The following is a 14,522-nucleotide window of genomic DNA, read 5'->3' on the forward strand; positions in this document are numbered from 1 at the left end:
CGACATTTTCCTAATTCTTGGGGGATTTGTCTTAATGATTGTTTTATATTAAACGGGTGTTGTTTAGGATCTAACTTGATGCATCCTAATCTTCGTTTGACCTTTTGGATTAATCAACGAGGCCTATCGATCTATGGTCGTTTGCAGGTGCAAATATTATTTTTATGTTGTTTCGGTTGCACAATTCTCTAATTATATTGTCTGTTTGACATCTAGCTTGATCCATTCGTATAGATTTAGGTACCCCGTGTATGTATATATATTTATTTAGGAAATGTTCTATGTTGATTGCATTCGCGTTATTGTATAATTTAAGAGATAGGAATTTGGAAAATCGATCGATGCAGTATACTTCTCTTCCTTGGCCGTCTAATATTGGTCCACCAAAATCTATTTGAAAATCTTCGTTTGGTTCAACGCATGGTATGATTGATGACCATTTTGTTTTTGGTATTATACCTTTAAGGTTATTACAAAATTCGGTGCAGGGGCGGCACGTTTTTGCCTTGTTTAGCAAATCTCTATTAATGAAGGGCCATCATAGTCTATGCGCAAGTTCTGTCATTCCCCATGAGCCCGGGTGGGTGGCATGAAGAACGTCAATGACCGCCTCCTTCATGGTATTGGGAATCGTGAGACGGTTATCGAGTAGTATGCAGCCGTCGTTCACACTCAATTGGTTCCAGTGAGCGTGTACCTGTTTGCTCACTGCTTTGCATCGGCGCTCGTCGTTTTGGATGATGCAGTCTCGAATTTCACTCAGGACGCTGTCCCTGTTTGTCATTGCTGCTATCAGAGTCGAACTGAATACGTCTTTGATTGCATTGTCCAGTATTGTGTCTGATGGTGTTTTGTCTTCCTTGCTGAGGCTCAGGTACGTAGTGAATGGTGAAAGAGAGTGTGCTTTTTCCCAGATTCTTTGGGGGAGTATTTTGTGTTGGATCTTGTTCTGCTTGCATTTCTGAAGAATTTTGTTTTTGAGTTATCAACTGGTTGGTATTAGTGTTAATTGGCAAGTGCGATTTTGAAATCGCTTGCTGCGTGACTTTTTGTTCAATTACGTCATTTTTTGTCACGCGGTTTTCTAAATTTGGATTGATTTGTTGTCTGCGTAGGCTGTAATCATGTTGTTTTTGAACTGCTTTTGTTTTTGTCTTATGACTTTGAGCTCCAGGCACTTTGACTTCGGAATCGTCCCGCGATTGCAAAGATAATTGTCTCGGGCGGCCTATTGGGCGTTTAATTACTGTCGTTGTGTTTGATGTCTTGGAATCGTACGATTCCAGTGTAGGAAATCCTCGTGGTCTACCGCGTTGTCTAATTACATTGATTGTTTTGATTATAGCGTCTATTTGTGCTATTACAAAGTCTTCATAATAGATACTAATTGGCTTTCCGGCGCCGTGGGGGTTTCTAGATATGTAATCTGTGAGGCCCATCTTTGACCCTGTATGTGTTCGATATTAAAGTGAAATGGGATTAGCCTATCGCACCAGCGGGTTAGTCTGCTTTGGTGTGCCTTCTTTGATTTCTCTTTAAGTATGGATAGGAGTGCTCTATGATCTGTTTGTACGGTGAAGTATTGGCCATATAGATATGGTTTAAAATATTCAAGTGACCAGACTATGCCTAAGAGTTCGAGCTCGTTGATGCTGTATTTTTCTTCGGCTTTATTTAGGAAACGTGAGGCGTATGCTATAGTTTCCCAACCATTATTCTATTCTTACTCGAGCACCGCTCCGAGTCCGTATCGTGATGCGTCTGTACGTACTGTTGTTTTTCTTGACTGATCATAGTGCGTACTTTCGGTTATGTTTTTTTACGTGCTCTTTTATTTTCGCGAATGCAGTTTGATGTTTTGTGGTCCATATATATTTCATATCTTTTTTCAGTATTTCTCGAAAGCCTCTGCATTGTGTCGCTAAATTCGGAACGAATTTTGTTAGGTGATTTGTTAGGCTACCTAGAAAGGATTTAAGTTGTTTACATGTAATGGGTGCCTTCAGGCTTTGTATGGCTTCTGTTTTAGTGGCTAATGGTTTTATGCCATGTTGATTGATTTCGAATCCTAACCATTCTATTTTATTTTTTGCGAAATGGCATTTTTCTAAGTTTATGCTTAAGTTTTCTTTGTCAAGTTTTTCGAGGCATTTGAAGACTTGTTCTTTAAAATTTTTAATTCCTCCTCCCGTGAAAACTATGTCATCCAGGAAACTATGTGTTTTTAAGACCTTTTAGTGTAGTATCTATTGCCTTTTGAAATTCTGCGGGCATATCAGTTAGGCCGTAGAAACCTGTTATGAATCTATACGTTCCCGTGGCTTGGCCACCTATGATGTTGAAATTGCAATGTTTTGCGGTTGCTTTGTCGAGTGGTAATTGGCTATACGCGTATCGTAGATCGATAGTGGAAAAAATACTTCGCTTTCGTGCGAAAATTCCAAGATCGACTGTGCGATGTTGTCCATCAGGCAGTCTATATTTTGCATTTGATATTTGTTTTTATGGATTGCTTTATTTATGACTTTGGAGTCCATTGCGATTTTTATTGTTGTGTCTTGTTTGACTGTAACTATTATAGGTGAAATAAAATTTTTGTCGCTACAATTGTCCAATTTGATTACGTTGCCGTTCTTTTGTAATTTTAGAGTTCTTCTTCGACCTGTGATTGTAGGTGGATATGTATTCTCCATCCTCTCTGATGAATGGGCGTGAAGTTTGTTTTGAATTTTGATTTAACTGTATGATATTTCGATCGCTCTATCCTTTTTATAAGGTCGGGAAATTTTTTGGCTATTTCTATTTTTAAGTTTTGTCCTTCTAGATTTTGTATAATATCATTGCAACTTGCTCACCATCCGCTCTTGGGGAGGGTTGTTGGTTGACTTGGACTCCAAGTCCCTGAAATAAATCGCGGCCGATAATTGCTCTGTGATTGTTCGGTACCACTATAAGATCAGCCCTCCCTGCATTCCAACCATTAAATTCTATGTTACAGTATAGTGTGGCAACATTTCTTAATGGTGTATTCGTAAAGCTGCGCAAGTTTGTAGGATTCGTCTTACGGCTCCACTAGCTGTTCTTATCCCTATCCTCTATCTCATGCGCCATTCTTTCTGTTACACAAATGTTTGAACTACCTGAGTCCGCCATTACCAAGTATTTGGTGTTACCAAAGTTTGTGGAATTTCGTGGGTGTGGGTGATACTTCAGTTGGGGAAATTATGTTGACCATGTAGTCGTCCTCGGATTGCCCTCTGATACTCTCTATTTCATTGTTAGATGAAACCATATTTATTTGTTCCTCGTTCTGTGTTTCGTCTGATTCCATTATTTCGTTGACATTACGATTGTTAGTGTATCTGTTCAGGTTGGACCTGCAGACCTTGGCTAGATGATTGAGTTTATTACATCTTCTACACGTCTGTCCGATGGCTTGACACCTAGCCCGATGTTCTTGTGTCCAGGGCTGACCACAGTTTCGGCAGTTATGTTGCTGGAATTGATGTCTGTTTGACTGATTTGAATTGCCTCCGGGCGGATTGTGGTTGCCTCTGAGCTGGCTAAAGTTGCCTCGATAGTTTCTCCGATATCTGGAGCTAGAAAGGGCTAGGACTGGCTCTGATCTTCCTACTACTGATACCATTGATAGGTCTGTTGTATTCTTGGCTTGTATAGCTAATTGACTTCGTGCGCATAGTTCGATGGCTAATTCGAGTGCCTTTTCGGGGTCTAGTGTTACCTTTAGGAGCTCCTTCTGAATTTCCGGGTCGATCATGTTGGCTATAAAGATGTCTCTTAACAGGTCGTCTTCCAATGCCCCCAGTTGGCAAAATTCTGCTAGGGTTCTTAGAGCAAAATGGAATTGTTCCACGGTTTCTCCTTTTTGTTGGAGTCTTGTGAGCAATAGGTAACGGTCAAATGTGACGTTTCGTGGTCGTATGAACGTCAACTCCAGTTCTTCCCACAGTTGCTGTGTCGTGATGTTCTCGACGTTGGTGTGGGGGTATTTCTGGTATGCATTCTGCGTCCTTCGATTGCAATGGTCAGGTAAACCATTGATTTTGCTCTCTTATGGGCAATGTCCCATGGCTTGTCGCCGAACAGCACCCCTATTCTGTCAATTAGGTTACCATCGTTTTTCCATTTGGCTACTGCCTGATTGTATCTTGTAAGTCTCTCCCTCTCCATCGTTTGGGTTGAGTTGTGTACTGGTTGTTCATCTACGGGTTCCGGGGGATAAATGACTGTCGTCGGTTTCTCTCTTAGGAGGTCGTCAAATTCAATATTTGTCTTTGCGACGAGGGCCATTTTCAGCTGACTTCTCCACTTTTCCCATGGTATTGGTGGGTTTGAACTGGGTTTTTCCCAGAATGGTTCAAGACCTAGTTTTGTTTTTCCCATTTCCGCTGACTGCGCCATGTGATACTCGTTCTATGTGAAGGTGATCTAAACTTGTAATCGAAAAGAAATTCGTCAACGCACAACTGTATTCAATGCTAGATAAGGCAGAACTGCAATTAAGCATTTGGCAGTCTGCATATTAGTGCGTGGTACCATTCAACTTTGAACATAAGTGACAATCTTCGGACGATTGCAGATGATTAACAATGTTAAGACGTGCATGAAGGATTTATTAACTTACTACATCATAAAGTGAGATTGTCTATAGGTGTAGTACTCATGTACCACAGGACCCAAAAACGAAGAAATTAATGAAAAAATCCGACAATTGACCAAAAAAATTGAGCGAATGTGCCAATTGTGTACTTTAAGGCATTTTTAGGCATTTGTAGCATCAATTTCAGATGGCTGCATATTCATGCGGCATGGACCAAAATTTACTTCTACAAAAAGCCAAGTCACAAAACTTGGGCCAAATTAACTAAAAAACGGCTAAAAACTTTCATTTATATGCACCAATCCCTCAAAAACTCTTTTCAAAATTAAACATACCCGGCAGATCGCCGGAAAATAGCCACCGTTGATAACAATAAGCATGATTGGGATTGAAAGAATAGAAGAAATTGAAAAAAAAATATTGTACAAAAACATTTTTTAAGTCTGATTTATTTTGATGGCATTTCGTAGTTGAACATAACGTACTTCTGTCTGTCAGCGAGAGTCTACAGGGTCTAGTATCAATACTAACAAGCATTATAGACAGTATATAAGACTTATGAGAACAAGTTCAAGTACCGGGCATCTAAAAATGGGCTTTATGGGTTTATCCAGTTTCTATTTCTGACTTTGGTTGTTTTATACCGACTCTCTTCATTTTTAATTGCTTTGCTGAGCAGCTGCTGTTTAAAAGGACTTCGAACAGAATGACAGAAGAGAGAAACTAGCCTAGAGAAGTCAAAAAGATTTCACGCAAAATGTCGAAAAAGCGGCAAAATGGTAAAGCGAAAAAAAGTTCGACGAAGTAAAAAAAAATAGGAGCGCTATAATAGCCGGCTGAGAAGATGAGGACGGCTATTAAAAAGTCAATCAATCAGCGCAACGCACGAACAAAAAATTTCTTGCTCAGAAAAATTTAGGTCACGGCAATTTTACTCACTTTCACTATTAGGTCAAAACGCCGAATGAACAATTAGTACTTCCGGTTAAAAAAAACCTTACGAAAACCAATACTCCTCTGCGAGTCATAAAAAACCAAGAGAAGGCCAATAATAGCCCCAGCTATCGCTGTGCGGCTATTGAAAAAGACACACGATTACATGGCTTACGAGAATTGTTTCAAACTTCGTTCACTTAAACAGTTCTTTGGTGGGTTAGAGATCACTTAAACAGTTATTTGGTGGGTTAGATCACTTTCTGTGCAAACCACGGCTGATGCCCACCCCCTGTTTTAATTTAAATCCACTGAAACTTTTATAGAGAAAAATGATAACCAATTTTGGCGCAAATTTGATCTGGTTTTTAGTAGTGAACTGTCGCCAATTCAGTTGAGCAGCATAAAATTCTGACAGAGATAGCAAATTAGATACAAAAAAATCAAGAAGTCAAACAAGAAAATCACTACGACTGCTTCAAACTTCTTTCGAGGGGAATTAACTACTAAATTGACAAACTAATAAGTCAATGAGGGCTCATACCTTGACTAACAGAAAGGGAGATTAAAGGGAGCAAGTCGGTCATGTCCAGTTTGATAAAGCATGGCTTGCAGAGGGGACTCAGTTTGTTCATCTCACTTCCACCCCCTCCTCCTTCTCCCTTGTCTCCACCATTGGCTGCAAACGGATCCAAAGGAATCGGTACCAGAGTCATCTGACACTGCTCCGCCTTACGACTCAATTCTAAAAAAAATATGCCTAAGAGTTCGAGCTTGTTGATGCTGTATTTTTCTTCGGCTTTGTTTAGGAAACGTGAGGCGTATGCTATAGTTTCCCAACCATTATTCGATTCTTACTCGAGCACCGCTCCGAGTCCGGATCGTGATGCGTCTGTATGTACTGTTGTTTTTCTTGACTGGTCATAGTGCGTACTTTCGGTTATGTTTTTTTACGTGCTCTTTTATTTTCGCGAATGCAATTTGATGTTTTGTGGTCCATATATATTTCTTATCTTTTTTCAGTAGTTCTCGAAAGCCTCTGCATTGTGTCGCTAAATTCGGAACGAATTTTGTTAGGTGATTTGTTAGGCTACCTAGAAAGGATTTAAGTTGTTTACATGTAATGGGTGCCTACGATTGTTAGTGTATCTGTTCAGGTTGGACCTGCAGACCTTGGCTAGATGATTGAGTTTATTACATCTTCTACACGTCTGTCCGATGGCTTGACACCTAGCCCCATGTTCTTGTGTCCAGGGCTGACCACAGTTTCGACAGTTATGTTGCTGGAATTGATGTCAGTTTGACTGATTTGAATTGCCTCAGGGCGGATTGTGGTTGCCTCTGAGCTGGCTAAAGTTAATTCGATAGTTTCTCCGATATCTGGAGCTAGAGATGGCTAGGACTGGCTCTGATCTTCCTACTACTGATACCATTGATAGGTCTGTTGTATTCTTGGCTTGTATAGCTAATTGACTTCGTGCGCATAGTTCGATGGCTAATTCGAGTGCCTTTTCGGGGTCTAGTGTTACCTTTAGGAGCTCCTTCTGAATTTCCGGGTCGATCATGTTGGCTATAAAGATGTCTCTTAACAGGTCGTCTTCCAATGCCCCCAGTTGGCAAAATTCTGCTAGGGTTCTTAGAGCAAAATGGAATTGTTCCACGGTTTCTCCTTTTTGTTGGAGTCTTGTGAGCAATAGGTAACGGTCAAATGTGACGTTTCGTGGTCGTATGAACGTCAACTCCAGTTCTTCCCACAGTTGCTGTGTCGTGATGTTCTCGACGTTGGTGTGGGGGTATTTCTGGTATGCATTCTGCGTCCTTCGATTGCAATGGTCAGGTAAACCATTGATTTTGCTCTCTTATGGGCAATGTCCCATGGCTTGTCGCCGAACAGCACCCCTATTCTGTCAATTAGGTAACCATCGTTTTTCGATTTGGCTACTGCCTGATTGTATCTTGTAAGTCTCTCCCTCTCCATCGTTTGGGTTGAGTTGTGTACTGGTTGTTCATCTACGGGTTCCGGGGGATAAATGACTGTCGTCGGTTTCTCTCTTAGGAGGTCGTCAAATTCAATATTTGTCTTTGCGACGAGGGCCATTTTCAGCTGACTTCTCCACTTTTCCCATGGTATTGGTGGGTTTGAACTGGGTTTTTCCCAGAATGGTTCATGACCTAGTATTGTCTTTCCCTTTTGCGCTGACTGCGCCATGTGATACTCGTTCTATGTGAAGGTGATCTAAACTTGTAATCGAAAAGAAATTCGTCAACGCACAACTGTATTCAATGCTAGATAAGGCAGAACTGCAATTAACCATTTGGCAGTCTGCATATTAGTGCGTGGTACCAGTCAACTTTAAACATAAGTGACAATCGTCGGACGATTGCAGATGATTAACAATGTTAAGACGTGCATGAAGGATTTATTAACTTACTACATCATAAAGTGAGATTGTCTATAGGTGTAGTACTCATGTACCACAGGACCCAAAAACGAAGAAATTAATGAAAAAATCCGAAAATTGACCAAAAAAATTGAGCGAATGTGCCAATTGTGTACTTTAAGGCATTTTTAGGCTCTCAAAAACATTGTAGCATCAATTTCAGATGGCTGCATATTCATGCGGCATGGACCAAAATTTACTTCTACAAAAAGCCAAGTCACAAAACTTGGGCCAAATTAACTAAAAAACGGCTAAAAACTTTCATTTATATGCACCAATCCCTCAAAAACTCTTTTCAAAATTAAACATACCCGGCAGATCGCCGGAAAATAGCCACCGTTGATAACAATAAGCATGATTGGGATTGAAAGAATAGAAGAAATTGAAAAAAAAAAGATTTTTGTACAAAAACATTTTTTAAGTCTGATTTATTTTGATGGCATTTCGTAGTTGAACATAACGTACTTCTGTCTCTCAGCGAGAGTCTACAGGGTCTAGTATCAATACTAACAAGCATTATAGACAGTAACTAAGACTTATGAGAACAAGTTCAAGTACCGGGCATCTAAAAATGGGCTTTATGGGTTTATCCAGTTTCTATTTCTGACTTTGAATGTTTTATACCGACTCTCTTCATTTTTAATTGCTTTGCTGAGCAGCTGCTGTTTAAAAGGACTTCGAACAGAATGACAGAAGAGAGAAACTAGCCTAGAGAAGTCAAAAAGATTTCACGCAAAATGTCGAAAAAGCGGCAAAATGGTAAAGCGAAAAAAAGTTCGACGAAGTAAAAAAAAATAGGAGCGCTATAATAGCCGGCTGAGAAGATGAGGGCGGCTATTAAAAAGTCAATCAATCAGCGCAACGCATGAACAAAAAATTTCTCGCTCAGAAAAATTTAGGTCACGGCAATTTTACTCACTTTCACTATTAGGTCAAAACGCCGCCTGAACAATTAGTACTTCCGGTTAAAAAAAACCTTACGAAAACCAATACTCCTCTGCGAGTCATAAAAAACCAAGAGAAGGCCAATAATAGCCCCAGCTATCGCTGTGCGGCTATTGAAAAAGACACACGATTACATGGGTTACGAGAATTGTTTCAAACTTCGTTCACTTAAACAGTTATTTGGTGGGTTAGATCACTTTCTGTGCAAACCACGGCTGATGCCCCACCCCCTGTTTTAATTTAAATCCACTGAAACTTTTATAGAGAAAAATGATAACCAATTTTGGCGCAAATTTGATCTGGTTTTTAGTAGTGAACTGTCGCCAATTCAGTTGAGCAGCATAAAATTCTGACAGAGATAGCAAATTAGATACAAAAAAATCAAGAAGTCAAACAAGAAAATCACTACGACTGCTTCAAACTTCTTTCGAGGGGAATTAACTACTAAATTGACAAACTAATAAGTCAATGAGGGCTCATACCTTGACTAACAGAAAGGGAGATTAAAGGGAGCAAGTCGGTCATGTCCACTTTGATAAAGCATGGCTTGCAGAGGGGACTCAGTTTGTTCATCTCACTTCCACCCCCTCCTCCTTCTCCCTTGTCTCCACCATTGGCTGCAAACGGATCCAAAGGAATCGGTACCAGAGTCATCTGGCACTGCTCCGCCTTACGACTCAATTCTAAAAAAAAATAATCTTTAGCAGTCCTGTCAAGTTTGGAACAGCAAATTTGGAACTCTAACTAATTTGGAAGGTGTATATAATGCAGGACAATTGCATCTGACGACAACCATTTAGAAAGAACGAAAAAATTAATTTCGTTGTGGCTCAAAGATTGACAAAAACGTGGAAATATAACGAAATCATTGGAGATCTATTCTAGTTTGCCCAAACAAAAAATTATGAAAAACCGTGAAAAATTCCGCCATTTTGGTCTCAAAAATCCCCAAAATTGACATTTTAACCTTGAATTATGGCCTTCCCAGCAGCTGCAGCACTCTAAGCACTTGAACGACTACTAAAACCAGCCATGGCCCATAATGAAACTTAATGCCCACAGGGCGCTGCCTGTTTATCCCATTTGGAATATCAAAGTCATGAAAAATGTGTAAGAACAGTCTACAAAAAAGACAGCAGGATCAGTCCTGAAATACAAGTCAAAGAAATAAAGCATTCGAAGACAACCAGCAATATCAGCCTCCTTGAAAGAGCAGACTATGATAACAATAACATAGCCGGTAGAATACCGGAAACGCTTCGAATCGTCGTTCATTATAATCTCTATCCTAACCTTACCGAAATCAAAACATCAAAATAGACAAGAGAAAAAAAACAAAACTAGCCCAACACCACATTAAAGTGTTTTAAAAACGCCGACAATTTTTTAGGTGCGGGGGGAGCTAGGTGAGGTGGGTGGGTAGATAGGTTGTGGAGATGGGTAGTGCTGGGGTAGTTGGCGGGGAGGGGGTAGGTGGGGGGTAGCTAGGTGAAGGGAGGCGGTAGGGGTAGGTGGGGGTAAGTTGATCAGGGGGTGCGTGGGTGGTGGGGGGGTTTGTGTGGTGTAGTTTAGATAATTAGGGGTGATTTATATAGGAACAAAAAATCTCAAAATGACCTCTTCACCTTGAACATTACCAGCAGTTCCTAATTACTATACATTACAAACGAAGCTACTGTTAAAGTCCAATGTTCGAAAACAGAAGTCAACAATCAAAAACGGAAGTAAATGCGCGAACATAAAGAAGTCAAAATTCAAGTCATGAACAAACTTGCTTTCTGATAAAAAAAATCTGCAGAATCTCAATACGCCTCTCCGAGTTGTAAAAAAACTAAGACATCCACGAAAGTAAACAAAACGCTACAAACATCAGAAAATTCTTATTTTATTACTTTTCGGGAAAATAGTTCTATCTAAGTTATTACTCCCAACAAGCCAACCTCAAAAGACTTTAACAGAGAAATTACAGCAAACACCAACTTTGTAGAAAACCACTGCCGACGAAACAGAACAACAACACAAACGAAATTTTGCAAAAAAACAATCTTTACGAATGTCATTGAAAAAAAATAGCATCAAAGTCAACGAAATACGCAAATAAAACTTGAACGTTTCAACATCTATTCCACTATCTACTAATAGAGAAAATATATCAACTTTAATGAAACAATTGACGGAGCACTCAACAAAGGTAGCAATAAGCTGGCAACAAACAAAAGCTCAAAAATTGTTGAAAACAACTATTAGCTATAAACCTAAACCATTATATAGATCCAATTATGCCTATTTGGAGAGCAAATAAGAACAATTAATAATGAGACTATCCGACATGACAACAAAAAAACAATTACAAAAACTCATAACCCAAAAAAGCTCGAATAACTTTCGGAAACCAGTCGTGTCAAAGTCGTTAAAAAAGCAGCTGTTAATTTAAAATACTAGATAAACTTAAATATGCCTTAAAAACAATGACAACGATAATTATTGAGATTAGGTAACAGAACAACAGAAAACTATAAAGGGAGAAAATGGAGAAAACCTTTAAATTGCCGAAAATGGGACTCATAGGAGAGCCACTCATAGCTGTGCATTATGACATTAAGTTACCGAACAAAAAGGATCAACAAGAGATGGAAAACGAGACAATCGCTATTACTTTTTCGAAAACAGTTAGTGTCAATGTCGTTAAAACCATTAACTTCAGCTCAAATCGGTAAAATAATTTAAACATACCTCAATAGAGCCATTGATGAGACTAAACAAAACAAAAAGAACGACAAAAACAGGCAAAATCCAAAAACAATCATTTTTATGGCAAATAGCGTCAAAGACTTTGAAAACCATTCGCTGCCTTTTGAGGGGTTTACACAAGTGCAGCTAAATGGCTGCGCGTGAAACAAAACCTGCTCTGGAGAACCGAAAACATGTGTAAACAACATTCTCTCAGCTAAATTTAAAGAGCACTCAGAAAAATCATGCCTTACAATTACTCAATATTAGGTCCTCTTACTACTTCAGCGTGACTATGATCACAACTCCAATTTGACTTCTCATTGACAAGAAAAGGTAACTTCATGTTTCAGCGTGACAGAAATCATCAGCTCAATTTGACTTCAAAAATTATGACACCATGTGAACGAATCTTAAGAAAACATATCCAGAAGAATTCCGAAAACGCCTCGAAGAGCCGTCTCTGCTAAACAAACACTACCCTGTCAAATAATTAATACATACTAAAAACTGAAATCACCCATGCGAAATTATATAACATTTGAAGTCAATTCATGAACATAGCTGGCAGATTGCCAGAAATAGCCGCAATAGCTTTGTAGATCTGCAGTCTAAAAAACAGTAAAAAAGACAGACCAAAAAAACTAGTCTGTTCACTGAAGGCTGAGATGTTACATTTTGATAACGAATCTGTATGTTATTGCTGCCTGTATTAGCTGCTCTCAAACAACCTTCATTTAGAGTAGACTGACACACATTCACTTGACCTTATCTCTTTGAATTAAAGTAAATAAAAGTCAATTTCAAAAAGAGGAAGTCATTTTTGAGAGCGAGGTAAGTCACGTGTGACCAAAAATTTAATCACGCGAAGGAACAAAACTCGCTCCACCAAACGCAAAAAATGACGTCACGCACTTCAGTTGAAATTGCATAAACGAATGAACAAAAAGCAGATTTGAAGTGGTTATGACGTCATATGGTCGTAACAAAAATCTTGACAAAATAAAAAAAACGAAGAAAAGGCCAATAATAGCACCAGCTATCACTGTGCGGCTATTAAAGAAAGAAGCTCTTAAGAACAACTTGAATTTAAAAATTAGAGAAATTAAACGAATCTTCCAATATTACCAGGGCACACAAAACCAAGGATAATTTCCTTCAAGCAAATAAGAGTAACAGAATGCTCAAAAGACAAATTGCAGGTCCTAAGAAACTTGCCACGATCGAAGAAAAAAAGGAAGAACAACAAAAACAGAAAACAACTAGTAACTTAGCCTGCAGATTGTCGGAATAGCTGCGAAAGAATAGACTTGCCTGCCATATAGTAGAGATAGAAACAGATACAGATATGAGCTGGAAAAGGTATCAACGCCGCTCAAAAAGCTATGTAAAAAACATTTAGCAAAAAATTAATAAAGCTTGTTAAAATTCATTGCGCAGAAGTCCTTTCATTAGGGAACTTTATTACAAATATGAGTTCCTTTCACCCTAATTTAATTCAAACTAGCAGGCCCGCAAAAGCATCGCAAGAAAATCACTTAAAAAATAAGTTTAAAATTGAGATTTTTTCGTACCAGCTCGGGCTGTAAGCCATGCCCCTCGTTCAAAAGCCACAGGTATTACGTTACGTTACCGATGTGTTTGGTTTAGTATATTACCCCAAGTAACACCAATTTTTTGATTAAAGACTTAATTGGCTGAGCTATTTTGCATATTTAAGTACCGCTAAGACTTGTACAGATAACGAAATTCTACATGTTGGCAGAGCGCAACTCACATCAAACATTAATCTACATTTTTAAGGTGCGGTAAAACAGGTGAAGAGCGGATGAGAATAAAATCCTAATTTTTCGAAAAAAATCGCATCTTTCGAGGTCACATTTTATGTTCCTAAATTTCCTATAAAGTCCAAGTCCAACACCCCAACACGAATGAACGATTCATCTCCCCCATACTCAAAAGAGCTGCGGCACTTACAGCTGAAAGCCCCGAGGGGATTACATGTGCTGCAAATGCCGACCAACTGGGAGCGCGAAAGCTGGAGATGAAAAGTCCAAACGTTTCCAAGTGAAGGACTTGGCCAATCTACCTCCATCATAATTGGAGGTGAACATTAACAATCTATTACAGTAGATGACGTCATATGACGTAATCTTAAATTCGTGCTAAAAGAAAGTGAGAAAGGAAAGTGAGAAAAGAAGGTGAGAAAAGAAAGTGAGGAAAAAGTGAGAAAAGATAGCGAGGAAAGAAAGTGAGAAAAGAAAGTGAAAGAAGAAAGTGTGGGAAAAAAGTGAGGAAAAACAGTGAGAAAAGAAAGTGACAACAGAAAAAGAGAAAAGAAAAAGAGAAAAGAATGTGAGAAAAGAAAAAGAGAAAAGAAAAAGAGAAAAGAAAGTGAGAAAAGAATGTGAGAAAAGAAAGTGAGAAAAGAATGTGAGAAAAGAAAGTGAGAAAAGAAAGTGAGAAAAGAAAGTGAGAAAAGAAAGTGAGAAAAGAAAGTGAGAAAAAAAATGAGAAAAGAAAGTGAGAAAAGAAAGTGAGAAAAGATAGCGAGGAAAGAAAGTGAGAAAAGAAAGTGAAAGAAGAAAGTGTGGGAAAAAAGTGAGGAAAAACAGTGAGAAAAGAAAGTGAGAACAGAAAAAGAGAAAAGAAAAAGAGAAAAGAAAAAGAGAAAAGAAAAAGAGAAAAGAAAGTGAGAAAAGAATGTGAGAAAAGAAAGTGAGAAAAGAATGTGAGAAAAGAAAGTGAGAAAAGAAAGTGAGAGAAGAAAGTGAGAAAAGAAAGTGAGAAAAGAAAGTGAGAAAAGAAAGTGAGAAAAAAAATGAGAAAAGAAAGTGAGAAAAGAAAGTGAG

The 14,522-nt window shown here is 38.8% G+C and overlaps 1 protein-coding gene across 1 annotated transcript in view; it reads right to left on the reverse strand.

Moving 5' to 3' along the window:
* Positions 1-14,522, reverse strand: part of LOC142338082 (uncharacterized) — a 185,825-nt gene that overhangs the window by 44,147 nt on the left and 127,156 nt on the right. The window contains exon 17 of the mRNA XM_075387713.1: positions 9,423-9,623. Coding sequence (XP_075243828.1) covers positions 9,423-9,623 — 201 coding nt within the window. The remainder of the gene's footprint in view (positions 1-9,422; positions 9,624-14,522) is intronic.

Source organism: Convolutriloba macropyga, chromosome 4 (assembly GCF_964194025.1).
Source record: "Convolutriloba macropyga chromosome 4, txConMacr16.3, whole genome shotgun sequence".
In the NCBI taxonomy this organism is placed as follows: Eukaryota; Metazoa; Xenacoelomorpha; order Acoela; family Convolutidae; genus Convolutriloba; species Convolutriloba macropyga.